The sequence below is a fragment of the Lytechinus pictus genome, chromosome 3 (assembly GCF_037042905.1).
Source record: "Lytechinus pictus isolate F3 Inbred chromosome 3, Lp3.0, whole genome shotgun sequence".
Taxonomy (NCBI): Eukaryota; Metazoa; Echinodermata; class Echinoidea; order Temnopleuroida; family Toxopneustidae; genus Lytechinus; species Lytechinus pictus.
The window spans coordinates 57,371,419-57,398,665 of record NC_087247.1 but is presented as its reverse complement, the minus strand read 5'-3'; the positions used below and the strand labels follow the sequence as shown (position 1 = coordinate 57,398,665).

General features: G+C 36.1%; 2 protein-coding genes across 3 annotated transcripts in view; one reads left to right on the top strand and one right to left on the bottom strand.

Annotated features, from left to right (window-relative positions):
* LOC129255467 (protein SHQ1 homolog) overlaps positions 1-15,501 on the top strand; it is a 28,493-nt gene extending 12,992 nt beyond the window's left edge. For both annotated transcript variants that reach the window (XM_064097439.1, XM_064097438.1), the window contains exons 3-11: positions 544-608; positions 1,425-1,550; positions 1,881-2,038; positions 2,594-2,706; positions 3,330-3,466; positions 6,033-6,187; positions 7,172-7,349; positions 10,758-10,918; positions 11,303-15,501. In XM_064097439.1, coding sequence (XP_063953509.1) covers positions 544-608; positions 1,425-1,550; positions 1,881-2,038; positions 2,594-2,706; positions 3,330-3,466; positions 6,033-6,187; positions 7,172-7,349; positions 10,758-10,918; positions 11,303-12,109 — 1,900 coding nt within the window. In that variant the 3' untranslated portion in view covers positions 12,110-15,501. The remainder of the gene's footprint in view (positions 1-543; positions 609-1,424; positions 1,551-1,880; positions 2,039-2,593; positions 2,707-3,329; positions 3,467-6,032; positions 6,188-7,171; positions 7,350-10,757; positions 10,919-11,302) is intronic.
* On the bottom strand, positions 15,031-25,629 carry LOC129256929 (protein lifeguard 4-like). The gene is made up of 5 exons (XM_054895147.2): positions 25,487-25,629; positions 22,548-22,656; positions 18,775-18,880; positions 18,122-18,273; positions 15,031-17,038 (listed from the first exon to the last, which is right to left on the bottom strand). Exons 1-5 carry the CDS (start codon positions 25,578-25,580, stop codon positions 16,783-16,785), a joined length of 717 nt encoding a protein of 238 aa, XP_054751122.1. The 5' UTR covers positions 25,581-25,629; the 3' UTR covers positions 15,031-16,782.
* Positions 25,630-27,247: the final 1,618 nt, after the last annotated feature.

Below are 27,247 nucleotides of genomic sequence, written 5' to 3'. Positions count from 1 at the left end.
GATAATGGCCAAAAACACAATGGGGCCAAGTTTTGTGCCTTGGGGGACACCAGCAGAGACTGCGGACCATTCAGAAACGGCTGTGTTGTACCTCACACACTGTCGTCTACCCTGTAGAAAGTTCGCTATCCAACGCACAAGGGATGGGTCCACACCGAGAGACAGAAGCTTTCTGACGGCTACGTTTTGATCGATGCGGTCAAATGCTTTGCTAAAGTCAGTTAGTATCAATGTAGATACAGTTTTGGGTTTATCCGAGTTCAGACACAGATGGTGAAGGATGTCAACAAGACAATGGACCGTGGATAGACCTTTCCTGTTTCCAAATTGTTGAGAGTCAAGATACGGATTCATATCCTGCATTGGTCTTTCTTTTGCCATTTTGTGACTTTAGATTCTGAAACTGATTGATGTGAGGGGCTACATGTACATGTATAGCCTCTCTCTGATGGACCAATCTCTTAATTATTGACATGTGCTTGGTAAAGATTATTGAAGTAGATTATTAAGTAGATTTTGGTGTGTTTTTTTTCCTTAACATAGATTGAATCTTCCTGGTCGTCTCATTGAAGATGGAAGAGAGAAAGCTTCATATGATGTAGATGCAGGTTTGTTATTATAATTATTATCTTTTGCAATGTGAGGGTTATAACCTAATACATTATTTTAAGTCTTTAATTGTAAATCTCCAACTCGGTCCGCATTAACTTTATGATTCCTCACTGACAAGTAATCAGCTCATGCTCTATCTCAGACTACTTTACTGAATTGAAATTTGAACAGACATGTTTTTCTTTCAAATTTCATCAGTTCTTCTTTCACATAGAATGATTTTGTGTACAAAGTCGATGTAAATGTTGTGCAATATATTTAAAAAAAAACAAAGAAAAACAAAAGTTTAAGAACATTTAATTAGCTAATAAATTTATAAACAGTGAAATAAGAAATTGATTTTGAAATCCCAAGTTATGTTAAAAATTTGAAATGTTTAAAATTGTTAGGACTGCTACAAAGAATATTTACAGCAAAAATAGCATTCTAGGAGCTTTATATAGTGAATTAGAGCAAGAAGTATCATTCATGCTTAGACAAAAAAGAAAAATTAAAAGTACAGCATTATATTGCATGGTACAATTGTGAAAATTTTTGCAATGCTTGTACAACTGGTGGCTGTGACCTCGGGTGGTAGTGGGGGTTGATTTAATCCCCCCACCAAAGAACAGCCAAAATAGCCCGGCCTGGTTAGGGCTACTTATAGGGGCATATCTTTATTATGCATACAAATTTGTGTTTACACTTTGATAAAAACACAAGGTGGAATATATTTTTTTAGTTATGGAGGAAATCATTTTGCAGCTAAAACACCTTGTATCTGTGATTTTATATTTGAATTTATTTGTTTTCTTTTTTTTTAATTTGAACAGGAATATTTACAATCAGAATACCTAAGGAGTGTGAAGGAGAAGATTTCCTTGGTTTAGATTTACTTACTAAACTGTTAGCACCATCTGGACAAACATCAGCTAAGGAACCATGTATTGAAGTACTTGGTATGTGCAATTCCATTTTGTGAAGACCAAGAATTCTTCCAAATGTAAATTTATTTCAAATTCTGAACACAAACTAAAATCTTATAATACAGGTTCTAGACCGATTGATTTCACTACTGCAACACCCATTCCAAAATATTTGCAAAAAGAAGTTAATGATTCTGGCATGCTATTAACATCCATACTTTTTCAATGAAGTTCAGAGTCTAATGTAATTTATTTTGAAATTTACATTATATCTTCTTCATAATGTTAGTGTTTGACTATCTATGTATTTTGTTACATGTAATTATGTTATTTTCTTGAGAACTTAAATATATTTCAATGTAGATAACAATGACGAGAAAGGTCATGTGACAGGAGAAGAGGACTTTGATTGGCAGGTTGATCAGCAGCCATATTTTGGAGATGAGGAAAAGGAGAAAATGAATGGACATGTGTCATATGGCTTTGCTAATAGGAGAAGTGGTGTCTTCAAGAGATTAAGGGTAACAGCTCATTTACATTCTTTGAAAATTTCAGGCATATTTCAGAACACCAAATTTGTCTGTCTTATCCTGTTCATTGCCTGATGTTATTTATTTGGGACAGTCAGCTAACTCTCCTAACACTCTGGATATTGGCAGTTAAAAATACACTGACCATTTACTGTAAAATAAATTTTTGCAGGACATTAATTTTGCTCAAAGAGGGACAAATAAAAATTGTAAAACCTGCAAAAATATTTGCAGTTTCCAAGCTTGAGCCGGCTGCAACATAAGTGCCACATAATATCTATATCAGTCCAGGGACCCTTGTGAGAGGGAAGTATAGTCGTAGTAGTTAAATATGATGGAACTCTTCAATTTCTCCAGATAAGCTAGTTTCCTCAAAGCCAAACAGAGACTGACAAATATCACATCTCCCCCCCCCCCCCTGAAGCAGTTGGGAGTGATGTCACTTTAGTGAGTCTCCCTCTACATTTGGCTTTGAGAGAAGAAGCCTCCCTCTGGCAAGGGTCCACAATAGTTAATAGACATGTTTTATTGCTACTCTTCATCCAGGATGAGATCTGTGGAGTAGTAGACATTGAAGAGGCAGATTTCATTTCATTACCAGAAAGGAAGAGAGCTAGGATAATGGCAGAGAAAGAAAAGTTTGATGACAGTCATTATCTGTAAGTAGAGTTGATGGAATTAAATCATAAGATATATTCCCATGTTTGTATTTCCTTACTGTATCATGGTGTGTGTCTTTACTAAACCACAAAAAGTTGAAGTGATGTCAACTGATGCTAGGTATAACTAGGTGATGAACAATAATAAGATCTTGTCTTTTTACTTGGTAGATGCCAGGTGATTTGTTGTCAAGGTCAATGGAATGCAAAGGGATGCTTTATTCTGTCATAAAAGAGCAGGCACCAATTTACTAGTCTCAAACTTTCAGAGAGGAAGTCATAGAAACTTTGTATTTCTTCAGAATCTCAGTAAGGCAAAAATAAAGGGTTCTCACTCCCCAAAAGGAGTTTCTTTGTCTTGCCCAAAAATTAACAAACTCCCAAGATTAATGTTTTCCACTCGCAAAAGTATGTCAAACAAATTTTAAAGCCAACCTTATGAACACTGTTTGATAATGTTATCTTATCCTGCAATTCAAATATGTGTAACAATGGATGGTTTAGGTTCATAACATAAAATATCAATCAAATTGTATTATGTCTGCAAAGTCTTGATAATTGACAAAATATGTGTAATATCGTGATTCTGCATTGCATTTTGATTTGTACGTTTTTCTTCTTAGAGCTGATTTATACCAAGATGATGCTATCCAACCACTTCTTGAATTCAAACCTCTATGGGTTCATAATTACAAGAAGATGAGAGAGAAGATGGTTTTAGCTGGAAAAGCAGCATCAAGTCAAGACTTTACTTACACTGGTAAATAATTAATCAACCTTCATTTCTAGCATCTTGTCATATAATTAATGGAGATTTATGCTTCTGCCCACCTTATTGGCAACTTGACAAACATGTGTATTATAACATAAGCTTTCCTGAACTGACATTGCTGTGTATATGTTGAAAGAAGAAGATAGGCATGTGATAGGTACAAAGTATGATTATGCTAAAAATTACAATAAAACCTGATTATTAAAGACATTTGTATTTATACTATTTTTCATAGTTGAAAAAGGAACTAATGGTTTTAAATCTGTTATTTTTTGTGTTACAGTAAGATGATTTTCTTACAGCTTTCTCTGTCATAATATAGATATATGGACTGCTTTGAGAGGCATGCTTGTTTCTAGAGGCTCAAGGGGGCCGCAACGCGACTATGCCCGAGGGCATGGTCTGGCCGATGCGGTACCCGCAAGCCAAAAGAAACAACCGTATCTCGAATATAAAAGCAGTCCATATATATTTTGTGAACTGAGTTAAACGTTAGATCTAGGGCCTAGTCTAGATCTTAAACAAGTTTTAGGCCAAAAAGGCCTAAGCCACAGGCTAACGTTGGGCCTAGTAACGTTAGACCCTAACTCTTAGCCCTGCCCCTGACGTTAGGTCTCGAAGTCGAATATCAAAGCATTCCATACAATTAGATCTACTGAGTACTGCCACTACACTAACTGTTAGGCCTATTTAGGAACCAAATTAGGGTCTGAACTAGGCTACCCCAAGTTAAGTTAACAGACTTAAATCTCCATTAGAGTCTAGATCTAACGTCATGAACGTTAGATCTCGGCTACGTCAAATCTAAGATTCAACGGAACAATAGGCCTAACGTTAGATCTCACGACAACATTTGTCATACCTTACTAGTAATCTAGACTCTAACGATACTTATATTAAAAATCTAACTTTAGAAAGTGCAGTAACCGTCTTATCTTTTTACCCGACTCACCTTTTGCGAGCATGCACAACTGCAACAAGACTTGATGATTGATACATACGCGTTATGTCCTTAATAAGTCTTCTTTTCAATAATGCCACAGGAATTAACAAGCAAAATCAAGCAAAATCAAAGATCGGCATCGTACCATCGATATGACATATCCATTGCGCGCACTTGCGCAATAAGCGCGTAAATGCGCGAATTGTCTAAAACTTTCGATCAAATCGCATCACCGCAGAAAGCAGAATTTTGCATGCTATCAAATGGGGATCTCAGCCAAATTTTGCTATGCCCGTCATTAAGGGGCGGGTCAGGGGGCAACGGGCAGAAATCTTGTTAACTATGGCCGTTGCCCTTGGTTACCACCTTAGTTTGGTGTTTTGAAGGCATGGTCGTTTACATGACCTCAGTTTTGACCAATCAGAGGAACAGATTATTCGACATTCTCAAAGAGAGGTCTATAATTAACAATATGTAATGTTTTCTTTCTAATTGCTAATAATCCTCATCCATTGTTATCATTGGCTTACATTATTCGTCTGTGTTCTTGTTGAATTGTAGAGAAATTATTATTTTTTATATATGAAGAAAAAGTCCTCATACTTACAATGTATATTTTTCAGGATTTACCTTTAAAATTTTACTCATCTCTTGCGCTCATTTTTGTCTTGCCCACCAGAGGTGAGGGCGAGACTAAGGAAGGGATCCAAATGTTGTCCTTCCGTCATTTGTCGTCCGTCCATCATAAACAGTATGACAGATAACTGCTCCTTTTTGTCTTGCCCACCAGAGGTGAGGGCGAGACAAAGGGATCCAAATGTCCGTCCATCATAAACAGTATGACAGATAACTTTGCCACCGTAAATCACTTTTAAACCAAACTTGGTTTGTAGATGTACTTAGGAGACCTGCATGTAATGGTGCAGTTGTAGGTCACATGGTAAGGTCAAAGGTCATTTTGAGGTCAATATTAAAGTTTCTGTGCATGACTCTCTTATGACACATAATACTGCAACTGGAAGTCACTATTCAACCAAACTTGGGTTGTAGATGTAGGAGACCTGCATGTTATGGTGCAGTCATAGGTCACATGGTAAGGTCAGAGGTCATTTTGAAGTCAACGTTAAAAGTTTACGTTCAAGACTCTCTTTTGACACAACTCTGCAACTGTGTCTCACTTTTCATCCAAACTTCGAAAACTTTTTTCTCTTATTTATTTCTCGAAATATTAAGCTCATTATGACACTACATCTACTGCTCCTGCAAACACATTAAACCTTCACACAGGTGAAATATTAGTGCAATAATTTCATATCAAAGGGGTGGAGTAGACACGGGAAAGTGAAAAAAGTAGCATTTTATGAATTGGCCCTTCTCAAATTTTATTTTGTATTACATTCTATACCAGATATTTCATACTTATGGTTTTGATAAAGTTTTGTTGCGTGGCAAAGGAGATCATGATATTTCTCGGTATTTTCACAAGTGGGCGAGACACAATATTACTAATGCCTTCTCTTTCTATCCTACTAATAATTGGCCTGATGTCAATACACTTTCTTTGTGAAAGAAATCTTTTGATTATAAATATTTCACTATGATTGATTGCAGTTAACTTCACAGAAGACGAGAAAGAGTTGATGATGAAATTGCCTCATAAAGAATTCATCTTGAGTAAACTTGAAGTTGATGGTGCCTTGCTTGGAGTAGCAGACATTCTCTTTGCTTATGCTTACAATGTACGATCAAATGAAGGAGAATATTCTGTAAGTAAACATTTATTGGTAGTTCAATCACCCTTTGGTAATGTTAGTACACCTGTTGAGTTAATGAATTGGTGTTGAGATTTTGGTAGCAGTTTATCTTTTCATGAAGTTTATGAATATTAAACACAAATATGTAAGATCTGTCATTTATGAAAGATCTGTCATTTGGCCTATTCCAGATTTTAAACAGAAATATTAATGTTTTCACTCTGAAAGTTAATTATATTGCAAATGTTTTTATACATTTCTGTTATCTAAAACATAATGATATTTTTAAGATTCATGTAGAGGTATAAGCGCGTAGCCCTTGGAAGCAGGGGTGCAGGGGATGCTGAAGCACCTTTAAGATTTTCCTTGGGGGTGCTGCGTGTATTATTTTCCATAGGCGGCACCCCCAGGAATTCTGGTAGGTGTTAAAAAGTAAAGAAATGTAAGCAAAATGACATATATTTTGTAGGGAAACTACATTTTTGTTATGTTTTTTTTTTGTCTTCATTGATTGCAACTTCAAAAATTGAAATATTGGCTATAAGAGAAATGTTCAAAACTTCTTGGCCATCATCAATTTATCTTTTGCTATCTTGATATTAGATTTGAGATGTAAGACAAGCAGAATGTTTTCAAATCACCAAATTGAAAGACAAAAGTGATTATTGTAGAATTATCAGGTGAATATGTCACATGGAGACCTGTGCAGAACCCTCTTCCGAAAACCAGCCATAACAGGAATCACAGAAGTCATCAATTCCTATGTTGTTGATACACTCCAATGTGGAAAATTATTAGCCATACCCAGCTATAATGCAGATTATGTAAATTTCCTGAATTTGATACCCCTTTTCTTGACTTTGCTGTTTATTTAATAACCTCAAAATTATTTGTGTTACAAGACCCCCCCCCCCCCCCCATCAGTCTAGAACTTTATGACCTACAGAGAATTCAACTACTGAACTATTGAATGTCTAACCTTGTCTTATCTATCAGGTCGAGTCAGCATGGACTGTATGCAAGTTAAGCTCTACTTTATCATGCCTTGATTGGTTCCAGACAACTCGTGAAATGACCATAGCTTGCTGCAGGAGGGCGCTGTGTTATCCCTTGTATCGAAGCTGGGCATTATGTCACAAGTTACTCAAGGATGTGAGGATGATACTAAGATTAGGTAAGTCATATAATAAAATGTTTTGATTTGACTTTTAATTCACCTCATCATGGCAAAGTGCTTTGATCTGTTTTTTGTAATTCTATAAAACTGTAGAAAGTTGTATATTTGTTCTGTATCACGAATGAAATTAAAGTATTTTGAATAGCTGTCTTTATTGGTCAATGCTATGATATTCCCTTACAAAAAGTATAATTGTATCCCCCGAACAGAGTTCGGAGGATACTATGGATTTGGCCTCGTCGCGCCGCCGCGGAGATTTCCTTGTGAGCGCTCTATCAGCTGCATTTCTTCTCCGATCGTCTTCGAATTTGGCATGAAGGTTGAGTATGGTAAAGCAAAGAAGCCAATTGATTTTTGTGTGGGTGGAGACATCGTTGCCATGGTAACAAGAGTTTTTGTGGAAATAGCAGAGATTTCCTTGTGAGTGCACTATTGGCTGCATTTCTTCTCCAATTATCTTCTGATTTGTCATGAAGGTCCATTATGGTAAAGCAAAGCCCCCTAATGATTTTGGAGTGGGTGGAGACTTGGTTGCCATGGTAACCATATTTTTGTGGAAAATTTCCACTCTGTCATAACAATTGGCACACAGAAGCAATATTAGAAGGTGAAGCGAAGATGCCTGTCATTTTTGGTGGGGGTGTTAGGGTTAGGTTTATAAAATATATCCAGATTACTCTATAATTGTATTCCCCAACAGGTGATACTGGACAATATTTTAGGTTCTGCAGAGTCATGCTGCTACATCATATTATTGTCAAAATCAAATTTGGTACCCACATGCAAAATGTGGGCAGGGTTGTTGTCGCCATGACAATTGTATTTATTTGTCAAATATCTGTGTGAGCTCTATATATCGCAATGACGGATGACGCGGTGCGTTCGGGGGATACATGTGCTCGGCTGCGCGACCCGCCGAGCATCTCTAATTAGTATATTGTTATTATTAGAGTAAAGAAAATTCAGGCCTTTATTGGATTTTTGTCTCACCTGCAGTGAGACTATAGGCGCCGCTATTCCGATGGCGGCGACGTCAACACTAAATCTTAACCGAAGGTTAAGTTCTTGAAATGACAGCATAACTTAAAACTTTTAAGGACCTAGTTCATGAAACTTGGACATAAGTTTAATCAAGGATTACTGAACATCCTGACTGAGTTTCATATCAGGACCAAGGTCAAAGGTCATTTAGGGTCAATGAACTTAGACCATGTTGGGGAATCAACATCAAAATCTTAACCTAAGGTTAAGTTTTTGAAATGTCATCATAACTTAGAAAAAAATGGACCTAGTTCATGAAACTTGGCCATAAGGGTAATCAAATATTACTAATCCTGCCTGAGTTTCAAGTCACATGACCTAGGTCAGAGGTCATGTAGGGTCAATGAACTTTGACCAAGTTGGGGGTATCTGTTGAATTACCATCATAACTTTGAAAGTTTATGGATCTGATCCATGAAACTTGGATGTAAGAGTAATCAAGTATCACTGAACATCCTGTGCGAGTGTCAGGTCACATGATCAAGGTCAAAGGTAATTTAAGGTCAATGAACTTTGGCCAAGTTGGGGATATCTGTTGAATAACCATCATAACTTTGAAAGTTTATGGATCTTATACATGAAATATGGACATAAGAGTAATCAAGTATCACTGAACATCCTGTGCAAGTTTCAGGTCACATGACCAAGGTCAAAGGTCAATGAATGTTGGCCATGTTGGGGGTATTCGTCGAATAACCATCATAACTCTGAAAGTGTATGGATCTAGTTCATAAAACTTTGACATAATAGTAATCAAGTATCACTGAACATCTCATGCGAGTTTCAGGTTGATTGACCAAAGTCAAAGGTCATTAAAGGTCAATGAACTTTGGCCATTTTGGAGGTTATTATTAGATTGCTGTCATAACTTTCAAAGTTTATAGATATAATTTATAAAATGTGGACATAGGGTACCTAATCAATTATCACTGACAAATCCTAGGTCGCATGATCAAGGTCAAATGTCATTTATTATCATATCAATGAGCATAGTATTGTATCATATGAATTGTGTTTTTTGTGAATAATTATATTATAGTAGTTTTCAAAGTCAACACTGCTGCTATATTGAATCGCCTGATGCAGGTGAGACTGCCAGAGGTGCTCCACTTGTGTTTACTGTAAATGGATTGATTTTCAGTCAGTCGGCAAGCCCCTGTGTTAATGAGCAAATGAGCAAGATTTATCCAAGTCCTCTCGTGGCTGAATTCATGTCCCTGCAAAATCTTGTGAATTGTGAGACTTTCTTTCTCAAAGAATTTAACCACTTTCTCCTTGAGTAATATTGATTATTTTTGTACCATGGGAAAGAGTAAATGTTACTCTTTTTTATTGGTCATTTCTTTTGAATAAAATATTTTGATAAATAAGTGAATTTTTTACCGGAAAAGATGCATCAAACTGAATTTTCTTCCTCTGTTTTCACTTGCAAATTGTGCAACATTTTGTGTTTTAGGCACAAACATTATTTATACCATCAGAAAGCTCAAACTATACTTTCTTACAATGTCACTCTTGATATGTGGCATCTTTTAGATGGGTCAGCAGCCAGCTTTTTCCATCAAGATGCAAGACGAGATTTCTGAAATTTCTGAGTAACATAAAATCCAGAGTTCTGATTGGCCGATTAATGTTTTCATTACAGGCACAGGTAATTTAAAGAGATTACCACATGGTGAGTGTGACCTTGCAGAGGCCCAGTGTGGGGGAACATTGGAATTTGCGTGGGTGTGTGGTCTCTATGACCAATCAGAGCGCAGTATTCTTGTTTTTGAGCTGCTAAATGTACTTGGCCTATGAAAAGCTGGCTGCTGACCCATCTAAACTACATCTTCTTATAAAAATTTTATCATATTAAAGCTTAGATCTTCAGCTTTATCATGATCTAATAATCATTTGTGCTCAAACAGAAATTAAGTGTGAAAACAACAACTTTTGTTGCATGAAAAAATTATTTTGTTTCATGTTTTAGATCAAAAGTTTACCCTATATTACAACATCCTTTTAAAAATCCAAACACATGACCTGAAAGAATGATTCTTCTTCTTTACAAAGATACCAAAAACATGAAATTTAATCAATATTTAGAGCAGCAATGGCCGAATAAAAAGAGGTGTTTGGTTCGCACCAAGCTCATTTACAATGCAAAAACCCTCTAGTCATGAATATCACTTGGATAAAAGAAGCTACTTTTTCAGGGCTTGCTGACTGACTGTTTTAGGTAGTTATCACAATCAGAATCTAATAGCTTATAACGATAATTCCATACTGATTTTGATTCGATATTTGATTTCAGTTTTGAAAAAGAATAATCTATTGTGGTATTCACTCAATATTATCTCATCTCTTGTGTCTTTCATGCAGGCCGCAATCAGGTTTTGAAGTGTTTTTTTGAAATCCACAAACTTCTGTCAAATGATGAGCCTCGTTACATTCTCAATGATCTGTACATCTCAGATTATTGTGTGTGGCTACAATCAATTTCAAATGAAAGATTTTCAGACTTGGAGCAGCAGATTGGAGAGGTAAGATAATTGTCCCTTGATGTCTAGTCTAAAGTCTGACCAATTTCATTTTGATGGTGAACTGATATCAGTTATGTGTGTGTCAAGTTTGATAGTCTAAAAGCATTCAGGCTTGTGTTGCAGTATTTTGTTTTTATTTGATAACTGAAGTTTGGCATCCCCAATTATTGGATTATTACCTGCAGCTTGTTTTGTTAATCCCATTTTTTTCTCATTCAATTGAATTCAATATTCATTCAGGGTATAGGTGAATCTACCTTGGTCATATCTCTGACATAGAAGGGGCAAATACACATGCTCTGCATAATTTTGTTTGTTTTCATTGGGCAATTATTACATTGACTTATGCAGATTCATTTTAACTTATGATACCTTTCAATACAGGTGAAGCTTGAGAAGAAAGACATTGGCCTTGATCTGGATGACCTAGAAGAGGCAGCATCGATTGTAGAGAATGAAGAGTTAAGGCAAAATGGATCAGAGCAGAAAGGCCACCAAAAGCCTGGTCCCCTTGATGGTCCACCTCAAGAACAGTCTCAAGAAGAACATTCTATGGAATCAGAACACAAGGTCATTCATCAAGTCGGCTACCCTGACCTTATACTGAGAGACACCCCAGTTCCTGATGTTGTGACAGCCCATATCGTTAAAGCAAAAGAGATGGTTCCCATGGGGAGGGATGATGCAGCTGTGGTAGATAGTGATGATGGAGATGACCCTGCTCCTGATCAAAGTATTGTGGAGGAAGGAAACGGTGGAGCTTCATGTACGATACCCCAATCTTTCTCTGGTTCAGTCAGAGATGCATCTACTGATAATCATTGTACACTTGAAAATGACTTTGTCAATAAGGTGATGATATCAAGCATGGACAACTCAGATAGTAGACTAGGTGAAGGTGTGCTCTCTTCAGTGAACAAGTCAGATTTACCAAACAATGATTCTGGATTGAAAATTCTGCAGATTAGGAGAAAAGACGGAGAAGTCAATGATGGCTATGTTGAAAGTGGGAGAGAGGACGAGGTTGAAGTAGTAGAAACAATGCATGATATGTTGAATCATCTCAGTTTAGATCCACATATTCCATCATCATCATCAGGGCTTAAAAAATTGTCGAGTACCAAAGACGATTTTCCTGAATGGGCTGAGACACCACCCACAAAGTTAGTTGAAACTTTTGAAGATAAATGATTTTTCATGAGAAATAAGTATGAAAATTTATATTCAAGCAATGCAATGAACTGAAAGATTTTAACTTGAGTATTTTTCCATAATTGTTTGATCAAACTTTAACCCTAATAAGACTGGGGGGGCTGAGTCAGCCTCCCTCGACATTTTTTTTGCAATAAATCTGCCGCGCAATTTTTTTTGATCACGTTGCTCGCTGACTTTTTACTTTTAAATCTCGCGCAACTTTTGAGGCCAAGATTGCGTCCCCCGGCTTTGCAGTTTTGAAAATTACTTAACATTTTGTAAGTGCATGCAGACCCCAAATTGCTCAAAAACGTGAATTTGTGTACAAATCCAATGCAAATAGTGTTTTTAGACAAAATTCAGAAATGTATCACTATTTTTCCTTATACTGATGATAATCAATTAATTTCATCATTGTTATGGTCAGAATAAAGTCCCTGACAATTTCCATTGAATAAACAATAAAAAACAAAAACAAGGAAATACATAAGAAATTTAGAAAACAATAAATACATAGCAAATTTTTGTCGCGATTAACAGCTGAGATCATAAGGGGGGCTGAATCAGCCCCCCCCCCCCCCCAGTCTTCTTAGGAGTTGAAATAGCCCAATCTATTTAGGCTGTAGTAAATGATAATAGGGGTGTTTTAATCTCTAACTCTGACGAACATTTTGGTGCAATTTCTTCATTTTTCATCTCATTAGACAGTTAGCCTAAAAAATTAGTGAATCCCACCACAGAATGCACTCCTTCATGTGTGTTGAATGTAGACAACAGCGCTATAATGTTTAGCGAGCCCAGAGAAACAAACTTGATTGAATGTAATATCTTATCACCTGAATTCACAATTAGATATCTAAAATATGGCATAACTTGAACAGTTTAAACAAGTTTATTTTCTGTTGGGGTTCACTAAATTGTAGCACCACTGTATATGAAAGGAGTACTAGTAACAGTTTGATACATAGTGTAAAATTTTAGATGTGATTAAAGGCCTTCACCCTTTAGTTTGCTATTCTAATTGTTTCTTTTTATACGCCCGTCCTATGGGATGTATCATGGTATCACACTAGGTGTCTGTCCGTTAACTTTTCCTTGTAAACGCGTAACTTCACTTTAACTTAACCTTAGCTCATATAATTTGGTGTGTGTGATACTAGCATGGATCCTAGGAAGCTTATTGATTTTGTGGTCAAAAGATCAAAGGTCAAGTTCACAGTGAAATTTTTTCATTATACCCTTCTGCATTCCTTGTAAATGCGATAACTTTAGTTTAACTTAACCTAGGCTCGTATAATTTGGTGTGTATGATACTAGCATTGATCCCAGGAAGCCTATTGATTCTGAGGTCAAAGGTGAAGTCGCCACCTTCCACTTTTCTTGCTTGACCAATAACTCAATTTTCTGCATTACAGGCGGGCATATTATGTGCTCACCTTAGCAATCTTTGTTGTCTGTCGAAGTTGTGATGACAATTTCACATATACCCCCTACATCATCAAATGTTGTTGACCCTAATTGACCTTTGACATTGGTCATGTGACCTGTAACAGGATGTTCAGGGATACTTAATTGCTCTTGTCTAAGTTTCATTAACTATATCCATAAAACTTCAAAGTTATGACAATGCCACAAATACCTTCAATTGTTAAACTTTGTTGACCCTAAGTGACCTTTGTCATGTGACCTGACACTCAGGCAGGATCTTCAGTGATATACTCTTTTTAAGTTATGATTACATTTCAAAAACTTAACCTTGGTTAAGATTTCAATATTGATTCCCCCAACATGGTTTAAGTTCATTGACCCTAAATGGCCCTTGACCTTGGTCATGTAACCTGAAACTCAGGCCAGATGTTCAGTATTACTTGATTACCTTTATGTCCAAGTTTCATGAAGTAGGTCCATATACTTTTTTAAGTTATGACATTCCAAAAACTTATCCTTGGTTAAGATTTCAATGTTGACGATGCCACCACCGTCAGAAAAGCTCCACCTATAGTCTTGCTCTGCTATGCAGGCGAGACAAAAAATGAGAATCCTGGTTTCCTTTTTTCTTGGACAGACTGTAATCATCAAGGCCATATGCTGAGATGAAGTATCATTCACACGAGAAATTCTATATCTCCTGAATGCATATTTTTTTTGTAGATTTGAATTAAGCGTGCACTATGTGTTATTTAAGATGATTAAAAAATATGGGAGAACTCACAAATATCTGATGGTCGTAGTCATGTAATAAAGTATTCAGTAGTAAGAACGTATCTGACCAATCAGAAACCTTTCATTATACCCTTAAAATGAGATGATAAACACTTTGCTGTAGATATTTACATTTTCATATTGTGGTGGTCAATTATATGTGGAAATTAAATGGTATTATGTACTTTGCTGGAATAGATATAGCCAGGTTATTCCATCAAACTATCTTGCTAGTCAGGAGATATTACATGTATGTTGTCATCCGTAAATTTAAAAAAAAAAAAAAAGGTAAATAAATACTCTTTTAGTCATGACCCAAATCACAAAGTTGGTTCTGAAATCACTGTTTGAGCATATTTCATACATCAAATAATTTAGTGTGTGTATTGAAAAAAGAGTCCAATAACATGCTACAGGCGCAGGCCTACAAAATCATGGTTTGTGCATGAATGAGCCCACTCTTTTGAATAAGTAATTCCACTGCAAATGTATAAACATTAGGCACATAATGCAGAAAGAGTTGTAACAAGCATAAATTAGAGTCATTTTGACTGCTTTGTCAAAACGCACTTTCATTATTGGATTGTTTATCAATAATATGCACTGAATTTAGCATAATACATGCATGAAATCTGCATAAACCATGGTTTAGAAGTCACTTGATTTGGGTGATTATTTGACCAGTTGACTGGACGACATATATCACTTCAGTTGACTACAGATGTGAAATGTAATTTAATATATATCTTCTGTGGTAAGGCATACTTTGAATATAACAGTAACATTTCATGATTCACCAAAACAAAACACACAGTTTTATAACAATATTGCGAATAGGACTCATTGACTTGCAAATAATTTAAGACCTTGCTAAAGACCAAGTGAACCTTTTTTAATGTCTAGATATCAGTTGTGGGTTGGTCAATAATAAATGGCCAATGTTTTGTATAGCACAATCTGCATTATATGGTAGAAAAAAACAATATGAGGATCTCCACTTCATTTTCCCTATATATTGTTAGAGAAATATAAAGAAAAACATTGATAACCCATCAGACAAAGAATTTTGTAATATTTTATACTTGTAATTACTACTTCAGCAAATTGTTAAAAACCATACAAGACCAATTGACAAAGCTTCCACTCAAATAAAAAACATATTGTATAAATGTATTTTCTAACAGCCATTTTTTTAACCAAAAGATATTCACACATGACTAAAAACATTTGTTAATTTCATTTCATAAGAAAACTATAAAGTAATGAGAATTGTAATAAGGAAGTATCCCATAGTTCTACTGAATGAAATAAGAAATGGAAGATGAACAATTAAATAACATTTCTTTCCATGTGCACGACAACAAATTCAACATATATAGTATATACATATATTTTTTTTTAGATATACAAAATATCTTTTTATTAACCGTATTTGATTTTTATATTGCTATGGTTGGATTTCTCATTGCTTAAATTTATGAAATATCTTAAAATATTACATGTAGGTTGTCATATTTTGAATTGTGGAAATTCTATCACGAAAAGTGATCCATACTGACAAAAAGTTACTATTCACTCTAAATTTAAAGGGATACTCCAGGCTGAGAATATAATTTGAACAGATAAAGAAAAATCAGATCAAAATCAAAAAACAAAAACAGTTATGACATTTTAAAGTTTTGCATTATTTTGGTGAAATAGTTCTAGGCTGGTCTTCCTGAATATTCAATGGGCAAATTGATGTCATATCCCCACTTGTTCTTTTATGTTATTATATGAAATTAGGTTTATTCAAATTTTTACCTTCAAAAACTTTAAAAAATTGGATTGAAAACTGTTTAAGTGCATTAGTTATTCATTGCTGCAACTTATTTCATTATAAGGGAGACATATCATTCACACATGTATAAAATAATGAAACAATTATGATTTCATGTAATAACATTAGAAAAAGAAAAGTGGGGATGTGACATCATCAACCCACATAATGAATATTCATGACAATGTGCACATGACTGTTTTCACAAAATATTGCTTACACCTGTAACTTTAGAAATTCAATAACTTCGCTATTTGATTTAACAGATTTTTATAAAATTTTCAGCATTTTGCTCTGTGAATTTTACTCTATTTATTTATATATAAATATTTACAGCCCGGAGCATCCCTTTAATGAAAGATTATGTTCTGCTTTGGGAATTTTTATATGTGTAATCGGTAAACTGGCTTAAATATTTCACTCAGATGTTATACCCATTTGTTTTCCTTAATGTCCTTGTACATGTAATATACAGTTCTTCATAAACTCCTAGTATAATATCTAAGTAAGAGATATTGCTTCTGGAAATAAATTAAGATAGTGTATTATAAGTGAATAAACCATAATGAAAGCTGTGATTATACTCATTGTTTGGTTCATTATGCAATGATTGTGAATTCTACGAGAGATAAATGCAGTCTTTAAATGTTCACTTCTTGTTGGCTTGGTTGAGAATGCGAAGGATATAAAGAAACAGGTTGATAAGGTCTAAGTAAAGGTTGATAGAAGCCATAATGTATTCCTCTGGTGAGAGCTTATGCATAATAAGATGAATGTCGTAGATGAGGAAGAGACTGAAGATGATAGCACCACCGATGGCAATGACTAGCTCCAGCATGTCAGAATGAGGAATAAAGAGTTGAAGGAGACCACCAACAATCAAAATCATCAAACCTGCATACAAACTGGATGAATCACAAAAATACCCAAAAATTATTACATGTAATAAAAGGTAAATTGTACATTTCAGAACCTTTGAATATCACATAAATTAACACTTATAACTGATATTGACAATTAACATGTATAAAATAAATGCATATACATAACCAGTACATTAAATTGTTTTTTAGGGAAAGTTTTGCTAATATTATATTAAAGGGGAATCAAATCCAAATAAAAACTTGTTTTATAGGGAAAAGAAAAATCAGACAAGTTGATAGGTGAAAGTTTGAACAATATTGGACAAACAACAAGAAAGTTATGAATTTTTAAAAGTTGTAAATATTGGTAATCACTATACCCATGGAGACATCAAATTGGCCGCATATGGGATGTCATAGTGATGTAAGGCAAGGACTACTCTTCCATGTACTCCAATACATATTTTGGCTAAAATTTCATTTTTCCCAAAAGTTCTATTTCAAATTAGATTTTTCTTCCATGAGGACATAAAACAATATACTACCTGGGTTATATTTAGATAACTGCCCCAGGGGAATGGGTACTTAGGAGAAAACCACAAATCCCTGATAATAAAGTACATGGCCTATGGGAAAGTTGTCCTTGCCCCTTGTCATAATTTACTCACTCAGTTGCCAATTTGAAATCTACATAGTATTAGTGATCTCAATTTTAGAGCAGCTATAACTTTCTTATTGCTTGTCCGATTTCTTTGAAACTTTCACCATTCTGTTTTATTTATTTTTCTCCTTCCCAACACAACATTTTATGGCCAAGGCTGGATTCCCCTTTAAGACAGGAAGCCCTTTAACAAATTATATGTACTATTACTAACCACACTTTTGATCTTGTTTCTGAATCTGAATTCAAATTCACAAGCCAAAAGCAATAATTTACATGTACATAAATTCTCAGACACAATAAAAAATTTACTCTACATTAAACTATGATTTAGGTATAAAACATGAACACTTAAATTGCTTTATCATATTTTCAAAATGAACAACAATTTACTGCTTAATGGATCATACTGCTTGAAACCTGCATATTACACCAAAAAAAAGATAGACGGATGTCAAGCTTACCCCGCACCCCATGTACTAAAGTCTTTCCTGCTCTGAACAGTAAAGACCAACAGACTGAATGATACAGCTAATGTCAAGAAGAGAGCTTCAATCACTACAGACTTGTCATAGAAGGTCACAACGGTACCTACTGAATATGCTTCTACCAGAGTCTGAGAAAGAAAACACAGGGAACCGTTTAATGAAATATTGGAATGAGAAATTAGAAAGCACAATACCAACATGATTTATGAACTATTGAAAAATATGAATACCATCACATTCACATATTTGGGAACATATTTTTATTTCCCAATTATAAAATATTTATTCAATAAGAACAAAATTTCAATAAATTGAAACTAATAATATATAAAGGCATGATGCCTTTTAGATAATAAATTATCCAGTGCAAAGGACTGTTTAGCCATGGAATTAAATACAATATATGAACAATTAAAATCACAATACAAATATACATAATAATTAATTGGAGGTATCTATAATTTTCAAGCCTCCCTCATTCCAATCCATGAATTAATAGAAGGTAACATTGACAACTAATCCCTTTCATCAGTCCAATGCTTCTCTCATGATGTTACTCTCAATTTCCTATTATCCATTTTGACCCTTGACCCCTCAATCCCACTTGATATGGATGAGAATAGACTTACAAAGCAAGCAAGCAGAATCATATTTGCTGGGTACTCCCTGCTCTTCACCATGAGTGCAACCAAGAAGATGAAAGACAATACAAAGGCAATCATCAGCATACCAGGACTAAAACAAAAGAAAAGAAATTTGAAGTAAACTTGTGAGAATCTACTAATTGTATCAAATGTGAAAAATATATCATCAGGAATAACTAGAACTATCAATGAAGGTGATTAATACCCCCGCTTTATGCCATTACCATGGCAACGGTTCCCAACAAATGGAAAAAATATGTCTTGCCTAATATTACCCCAAGACCAATGTGTGAGCTAAATATCATGAGAATTAAAAAACAGATGTAGTTAAAACTGCAAGGTTTTTGCCTATTTTTTTAACCTATAATATGTTATTACCATGGCAACATGATTTCCAGCACATGGAAAAATATACTCTGCACATCTTTACCTCAAGACCAATGTGTAAGCCAAATTTCATGAGAATTGGTTGAGAACTAATGAAGTAGTTCAAACCGCAAGATTTTTACCTAAGTTGGAGCATATAATATGTTGATACCATGGCAACTCGATTTCCGACACACAAAATATATGTCTCAGACATCCTTACCTCGAAACCAATGCGAGAGCAAAATTTCATGAGAATTGATTGAAAATTGATGAAGTAATTCAAACCGCAAGATTTTCACTATATAATATGTTGTTACCATGGCAACATGGTTTCTGACACACATGTTATATATGTCTTGCACATCTTTACCTCGACCAATGTGTGTGCCAAATTTCATGAGAATTGTATAAAAATTGAGGAAGTAGTTTGATGCACAAGATTTGAAACGGCCCGCCCGACACTGATTCCTATACCCCCTTCAAACTTTATTTGGCAGGGGTATAAAAATCATATTTAAACAAGTGGAACGCCTCTGGCAGTCTGTCCTGCATTACATGATTCGATATGACAGCAGTGCTGACTTTGAAAACAGCTATTTACAAGACAAAACATTCATATGATAATAAAATAGTATGTCCATTGACTCAAAATGTCTTTTGACCATGATCATGTGCAAAACAATCATTCATACTTGATTACCATTTAATTGGGTCTACGTTTCATGAACTAGATCCAAAAATTATGATGCCAATTCAACAATACCCCCAACACGGCCAATGTTCATTGACGTTAAATGTTACCATGGCAACATGGTTTCTGACACATATGTTATATATGTCTTGCACATCTTTACCTCGACCAATGTGTGTGCCAAATTTCATGAGAATTGGTTAAAAACTGAGGAAGTAGTTAAAACTAAAATATTTTTTACATAATATACCGTTACCATGGTAACACAATTTCCGACACATACAAAAAATGTGTCATGCACATCTTTACTCCAACATCAAGATGTGTGCCAAGTTTCATGAGAATTGTTTAAAAATTGAGGAAGTAGTTTGATGCACAAGATTTGAAACGGCATGCCCGACACTGATTCCTATACCCCCTTCAAACTTTATTTGGCAGGGGTATAAAAATCATATTTAAACAAGTGGAACGCCTCTGGCAGTCTGTCCTGCATTACATGATTCGATATGACAGCAGTGCTGACTTTGAAAACAGCTATTTACAAGACAAAACATTCATATGATAATAAAATAGTATGTCCATTGACTCAAAATGTCTTTTGACCATGATCATGTGCTCAAGGTAGTGTTATCGGCCCTGCCCTCTTTGTTATCTTCATCAATGATCTTCCGGATGTGATTTCTAAGAACTCTGTAGTCAAATTATTTGCAGACGACACAAAACTGTATGCACCTCGCCGTGACGAAGATGATAACATAAGCCTACAAGATGATTTGTTCAACCTTTCGTCGTGGGCAGGAGACTGGCAATTAACTTTCAACAAGAAGAAATGCAAAGTAATGTCTATTGGAAGAAAAAATCCAGGTATGAGCTACCTACTAGTACCAGATGACACTTCTGAAATTCCAAAAGTGACAGAGGAAAATGACCTGGGAGTAACCTTTGATAACAATTTGCAATTTTCTAAACATGTGATCAAAGCTTGTGCCAAAGCAAACCGCCTCTTAGGACTTATCAAGAGAACCTTCTCAAATTTGGATGAAAGAGGTCTGGTTCAACTTTACAAGTCAATCATACGACCATCTTTAGAATACTGCAGTAGTGTATGGCACCCCTATCTCAAGAAAGACATCATAAAACTGGAAAAAAATCCAACGAAGAGCAACCGAGCTAATTCCACATCTGAAGAACTTGAGCTACATGGAACGACTGAAGAAACAAAATCTACCAACGTTATCCTATAGGAGAAATAGAGCGGATACGATCCAAACGTTTAAGATTATTCAGGGCATAGATGATTTAGACTGTACAAATTTCTTCAAACTTGACACTCAATCTCGGACAAGAGGACATTCTAGAAAAATAATCAAGCTAAGAGCACATTCAACACTCAGGCAAAGGGATTTCTCGCAACGAGTAATCAACCTATGGAATGACCTACCTTCTGAGGTCGTAAACAGTAGCAGTATAAATTCATTCAAATCAAATCTAGAGAAGGCCTGGAAAACCAAGTATAATCGCTTCGACCCAGACACAGAATTTTCACAAATCGTCCAAACCCACACATGCATGTGAAATTGTTACGTTTATAACTGAGGACAAGTTCTAAGAAGATGCAGAGGGGCAAATAAGTCTTCTATACTTTATGCCCAACATCAAGGTAAATCAAGGTAAATCAAAACAATCATTCATACTTGATTACCATTTAATTGGGTCTACGTTTCATGAACTAGATCCAAAAATTTTGATGCCAATTCAACAATACCCCCAACACGGCCAATGTTCATTGACATTAAATGACATTTGATCTTGGTCATGTGACCTGAAACACACTCCAGATATTCAGGGATACATGGTTGCTCTTATGTCCCAAGTTTCATATATCCATAAACTTTTAAAGTTATGATGACAATTTCACAAATACCCCGAACATTATCAAAGTTTGTTAACCCTAAATGACCTTGGTCATGTGACCTGAAACTCAGGCAGGATCTTCAGTGATACACTATCACCCTATGTCCAAGTTTCATGAACTAGGTCCACATACTTTCTAAGTTACTTATGATGACATTTCAAAATCTTAACCTTGGTTAAGATGTCAATGTTGACACCGTCACCGCCGCCATCGGAAAAGTGGCGCTTTTCAGTGATGATAACTGACACGATATCGGATGTCACCAACAGGAAGGGTATATATTGAGTAACCTATGGGTCCAAATATTGACCCCTGAGGGAGTCCGAATTCAAGAGTTGTGGGATTTGACAATGTCCATCAATGTCAATTTGTGAAGACCATCCAGACAGGTATGATTGACACCAGGATAAAACTGTGGATCTAACACCTATTCTATTAAATAACCAGAGATATGAAAATTTGATGATCTATAGTATCAAATGCTGCAGAAAAATCTAACAGCGCCATAAAAACTACATTGTTTGAGTCCAGACAAAACATGATGTCATTTTTTACTTTGATCAGAGCTGACTCGGTGCTGTGACCGGGCCTATAGGCAGATTGGAGAGAATCAAAAAGATTATTCGATTCAATATGGTGAGTTAGTTGTGTGCATGCAGCTTTCTCAATGACTTTACCTAGAAATGTTAAGTTTGAGACTGGTCTACAGTTACTGATAAATATATGGAAATATATGAGATATTATACTATTAAAAAACCTTAGACTGTTGGAGTCTAATCTACCTTTCTTGTATGTAATTCTTGACTCCTTCAAAGTACATGAAGATTCCTGACACCACAGCAGTCATCAAAAGCTGTGCAGACAATATACCAAACACCTTCCTCAGGAAATCTGAAAGTAAGAATATTAGATAACTTAGTTCTGAAAAGTTTTGTATGATGCAAAGCAATGAATGATTGTTAAAATTTAGCATAAAATTCACTTCAATTGTGGTAAATTTTCATTTACACCTACAGTAATGTCAAATCTAAATAGAAACTTTTTTTCCATTAGGTAAGGTGAAAGAAAAAAAAATTGAAATCTGTGGAGAAAATTGAGTGATGCCAGACAATAACATCTTCAGTCTCAGCCTCAGAATGGTTTAAACTGGAATTCAGACTCATTGACTTGAAAATATTCTGATTCACAACATTATCAAGGGTTCAATCGAATACTGTTGCTTTTCTTTATTAAGGGGAGGGAGAGTGGGGTAAAGGCAACAGGGTCAATCAGGCTGCCTGTTAGTTTTAAGTTTAGTATTTGAGACAGTTTCTTAGCACAGATTTTGAGCATAGAGAACATCTCACAGCCGTGACTAGGAGGAGCACAAACCCAGCAACACCTCAAAATCAACATTTTGAAAGTAGCATTGCCACTTTAGAGAGGCAAGTACTGTACCTACCCAGTAATGTGTACTAGCTCTTATCTTAGTTTACTTGTGTAAGGTATTATTGTGCATACCAGAACTGTAGTAAATTTCACCACTTTCCCTCTTTTTTACTGACTGGAGGCCTATGAACTCAACATGTCCGATGGGGCAAATGAGGCCATCCGGATTAATAATACATAATTAAAAATCTATGGTCACATCTGTTTAAGCTTTAAAATGCAGTGTAGACATCACCACATTCGATTACATATAATGTACATGTATGTGTCCGCTACCCATAAAACACTTAGATACACAATAATTTAACGGTGATACTAGAAAACACAATCCGAGAATCTTTTCTCTATAATACTGGATAGGATTAATAAATTAATCCTAAAATAGGAAATTTGTTAAATAATCAAATGTTAAAATATGATTGTTACCAGTATATGTTTAGTGATTGTATCAAACCATCTGAACTATTTTCCCTTCGAATAATATAAAATACCAGTTTTAATCAGGCGGCCTCATTTCTCCTATTTTGGTGGAGCAAATAAGGCCACCTGACAAAAATATGGCTCATTAATATGCAAACTAATCTAATTAGTTCAAACATTTCTAATGAATAATGTCGATCTACTTTAGATCTAGACATCTAATCATGTTCTACTGCTTTACATTTAATAAAATTCAATAAATATAATTGGAATTATAAAAAAAAGGTGGCCTTATTTACCTCACCCCTACAATGTATTTGATCACAAAAAAAAGAAAATTACATTAACAAGGCAAAAGCGATTTTGTGTCTCGCCCACTTATGAAAATAACCAGAAATATCGTGATTTGCGAGGGCACGCAACAGAATTGTATTTGAATAACACTTGTCATAAGAGCCTTGCACATAAACTTTAATGTTGACCTGAAAATGACCTTTGACCTTACCATGTGACCTCCGACTGCAGCATAACATGCAGGTCGCCTAAGTACATCTACCATCCAAGTTTTGTTGAAAAGTGACCTACGGTTGCAGAGTTAGGTGTCATAAGAGAGTCTTGCATGTAAACTTTAACATTGACCTGAAAATGACCTTTGACCTTATCATGTGACCTCCGACTGCAGCATTACATGCAGGTCCCCCAAGTCCATCTACCATCCAAGTTTGGTTGAAAAGCGACTTACGGTTACGGAGTTAGGTGTCATAAGAGAGTCTTGCATGTAAACTTTAACGTTGACCTGAAAATGACATTTGACCTTACCATGTGACCTCCGACTGCAGCATAACATGCAGGTCGCCTAAGTACATCTACCATCCAAGTTTTGTTGAAAAGTGACCTACGGTTGCAGAGTTAGGTGTCATAAGAGAGTCTTGCATGTAAACTTTAACATTGACCTGAAAATGACCTTTGACCTTATCATGTGACCTCCGACTGCAGCATTACATGCAGGTCCCCCAAGTCCATCTACCATCCAAGTTTGGTTGAAAAGCGACTTACGGTTACGGAGTTAGGTGTCATAAGAGAGTCTTGCATGTAAACTTTAACGTTGACCTGAAAATGACATTTGACCTTACCATGTGACCTCCGACTGCAGCATTACATGCAGGTCCCCCAAGTCTATCTACCATCCAAGTTTGGTTGAAAAGCGACTTACGGTTGCGGAGTTAGGTGTCATAAAAGAGTCTTGCATGTAAACTTTAACATTGACCTGAAAATGACCTTTGACCTTACCATGTGACCTCCGACCGCAGCATTACATGCAGGTCCCCCAAGTCTATCTACCATCCAAGTTTGGTTGTAAAGCGACTTACGGTTGCGGAGTTAGGTGTCATAAGAGAGTCTTGCATGTAAACTTTAACGTTGACCTGAAAATGACCTTTTACCTTACCATGTGACCTCTGACTGCAGCATAACATGCAAGTCCCCCAAGTCCATCTACCATCCAAGTTTGGTTGAAAAGCGACCTACGGTTGCGGAGTTAGGTGTCATAAGAGTCTTGCATGTAAACTTTAATGTTGACCTGAAAATGACCTTTGACCTTATCATGTGACCTCCAACTGCAGCATAACATGTAGGTCCCCCAAGTCCATCTACCATCCAAGTTTGGTTGAAAAGCGACTGACGGTTGTGGAGTTATGTGTCATTAGGTTTGTGACGGACGGACGACATTTGGATCCCAAGTCTCGCCTTCACCTCTGGTGGGCGAGACAAAAATATATTTACAAATAATAATAACACACAGCATTTATTATGCGCCATCTATCTAGTAAACTATTCCAAGGTGCAGAGGGTTGGAAGAAAAAAAAATACTCACTCATTCTGATGTCAATATGAGCAGACATTACACTAGTGCTATGGTAGAAATCTTCTAGGACAGAGTCCCCTTCTATTGGGATTTTGGTGGACATTTTGACTTGCTTCTTTGGATCAGACAATAACAGGAAGCCAAATCTGCTCCTGTTTAGAAAACAAAACATTGAATGAAATACTTCATGACAATTCCACTTTCAAACGTCCCACTAAGTAATTAGCCAAATAATTGTATGATTGCCTTCCACAACAAAAGCCAATGCACTGAGTAGCCCATGCTGTTCCCTCCACATAACTGTAGGAATTAGGTCTGTTAGCATTTAACAAACATTCATAATTCGATTCAAAATTCAAGATATAATTCATTTAGTTGCCTAGAAAATAGACTGAACCGGGGGGGGGGGGGGGGTAAGGGGGGCACTGAAATTATATTTAGATGGGGGTGTGCCTCACAAAATGGGGGTCTAAGGAACTGACTACGCAGGTAAAATATGGGGTCTTGGGAACTAAATATATATGGCGGGTGGTGTGAAAAACAGGGTCTACGGAACAGGATCGTTTTCCATTTATTTGACAGGGCTTCAAGATATCTTTAAACGTCACTCTGTTCACTATCATTTAAATGCAGATGATATTAAGATTTTTGTAACATTTTCACCCAATCAAACTAGTGCCACACAAGCACTGTGTAATCTTGAAAGATGCATAATGGACATTGACACTTGGTTGAAGTCAAAATCTTTACTTTTGAACCATAGTAAATGTGAGTTTTTACCTCAAAGTTTCAACTTAAAAAATTCAACATTGATTCCATTTCTATCTCGGGCAATGACATCCCCTTGACAAAATCATGTCGCAATCTTGGAGTTATTTTTGATTCTCACATGTCAAACCAGATTACAAGCATTTGCAGATCAGTTCGTTATCAATTGCGCAATATTGGCTTCAGAAGAAAATATCTCACTCGCTCAGCAACAGAGAAACTGGTACATTCACTCATTTCTTCACGATTCGATTTTGGTAATAGCCTCCTTTACAGCTTACCTGATTCTCAACTTGGAAAATTGCAAAGGTTGCAAAATGCAGCTGCGCATATTGTAACTCTTGCAAGCGCAGCCACATCTCCCCTATTTTGAAAACTCTTCACTGGTTGCCCCTGAAGGAACGCATAGTCTTTAAAATCCTTCTTTTGATTTTTTATATAGTCAATGGAACTTCCCCCAGTTACAATAGGTCTTTGATGTATAATTACCAACCCTCAAGAAATTTACGATCCTCATCATCTAATCTCTTACAAATTCCAGTTGCTAAGAAATCATGCGAGGAACGGGCCTTTGGTCATGCAGGGCCTAGCCTGTGGAATTCTCTCCCACAGAGTTTGAAAACCCAGACTTCAGTGACCACCTTTAAGGGCAACCTGAAAACATGGGGTCCGACCACTTGACCGAGGGTCCGCGAGACCGAGGGCCCAGACCGAGGGCCCACAAGACCGAAGGCCCGCGAGACCGATTTTTTCCCCTTCATCGGTTGCCGCGGTCGAGTGGTTTAAGGCGCCTCAATGCAGCGCAGCGGCGTAACAGGTGCCTGTTATCGGGGGGGGGGGGGGAGCCAAATAATTCCCGATAACTAAGTTTAGAATCAGTGGCGTTGCTAGGAGTTCATTTTAGGGGACGGTGGTGAGCACTCGAATCGTGCGAAACACGTACTGCGCGGACGAAAGTCTCTCTGGGGGGGGGGTGCAGGGTGGGGGTGTTTCTGCTACTTA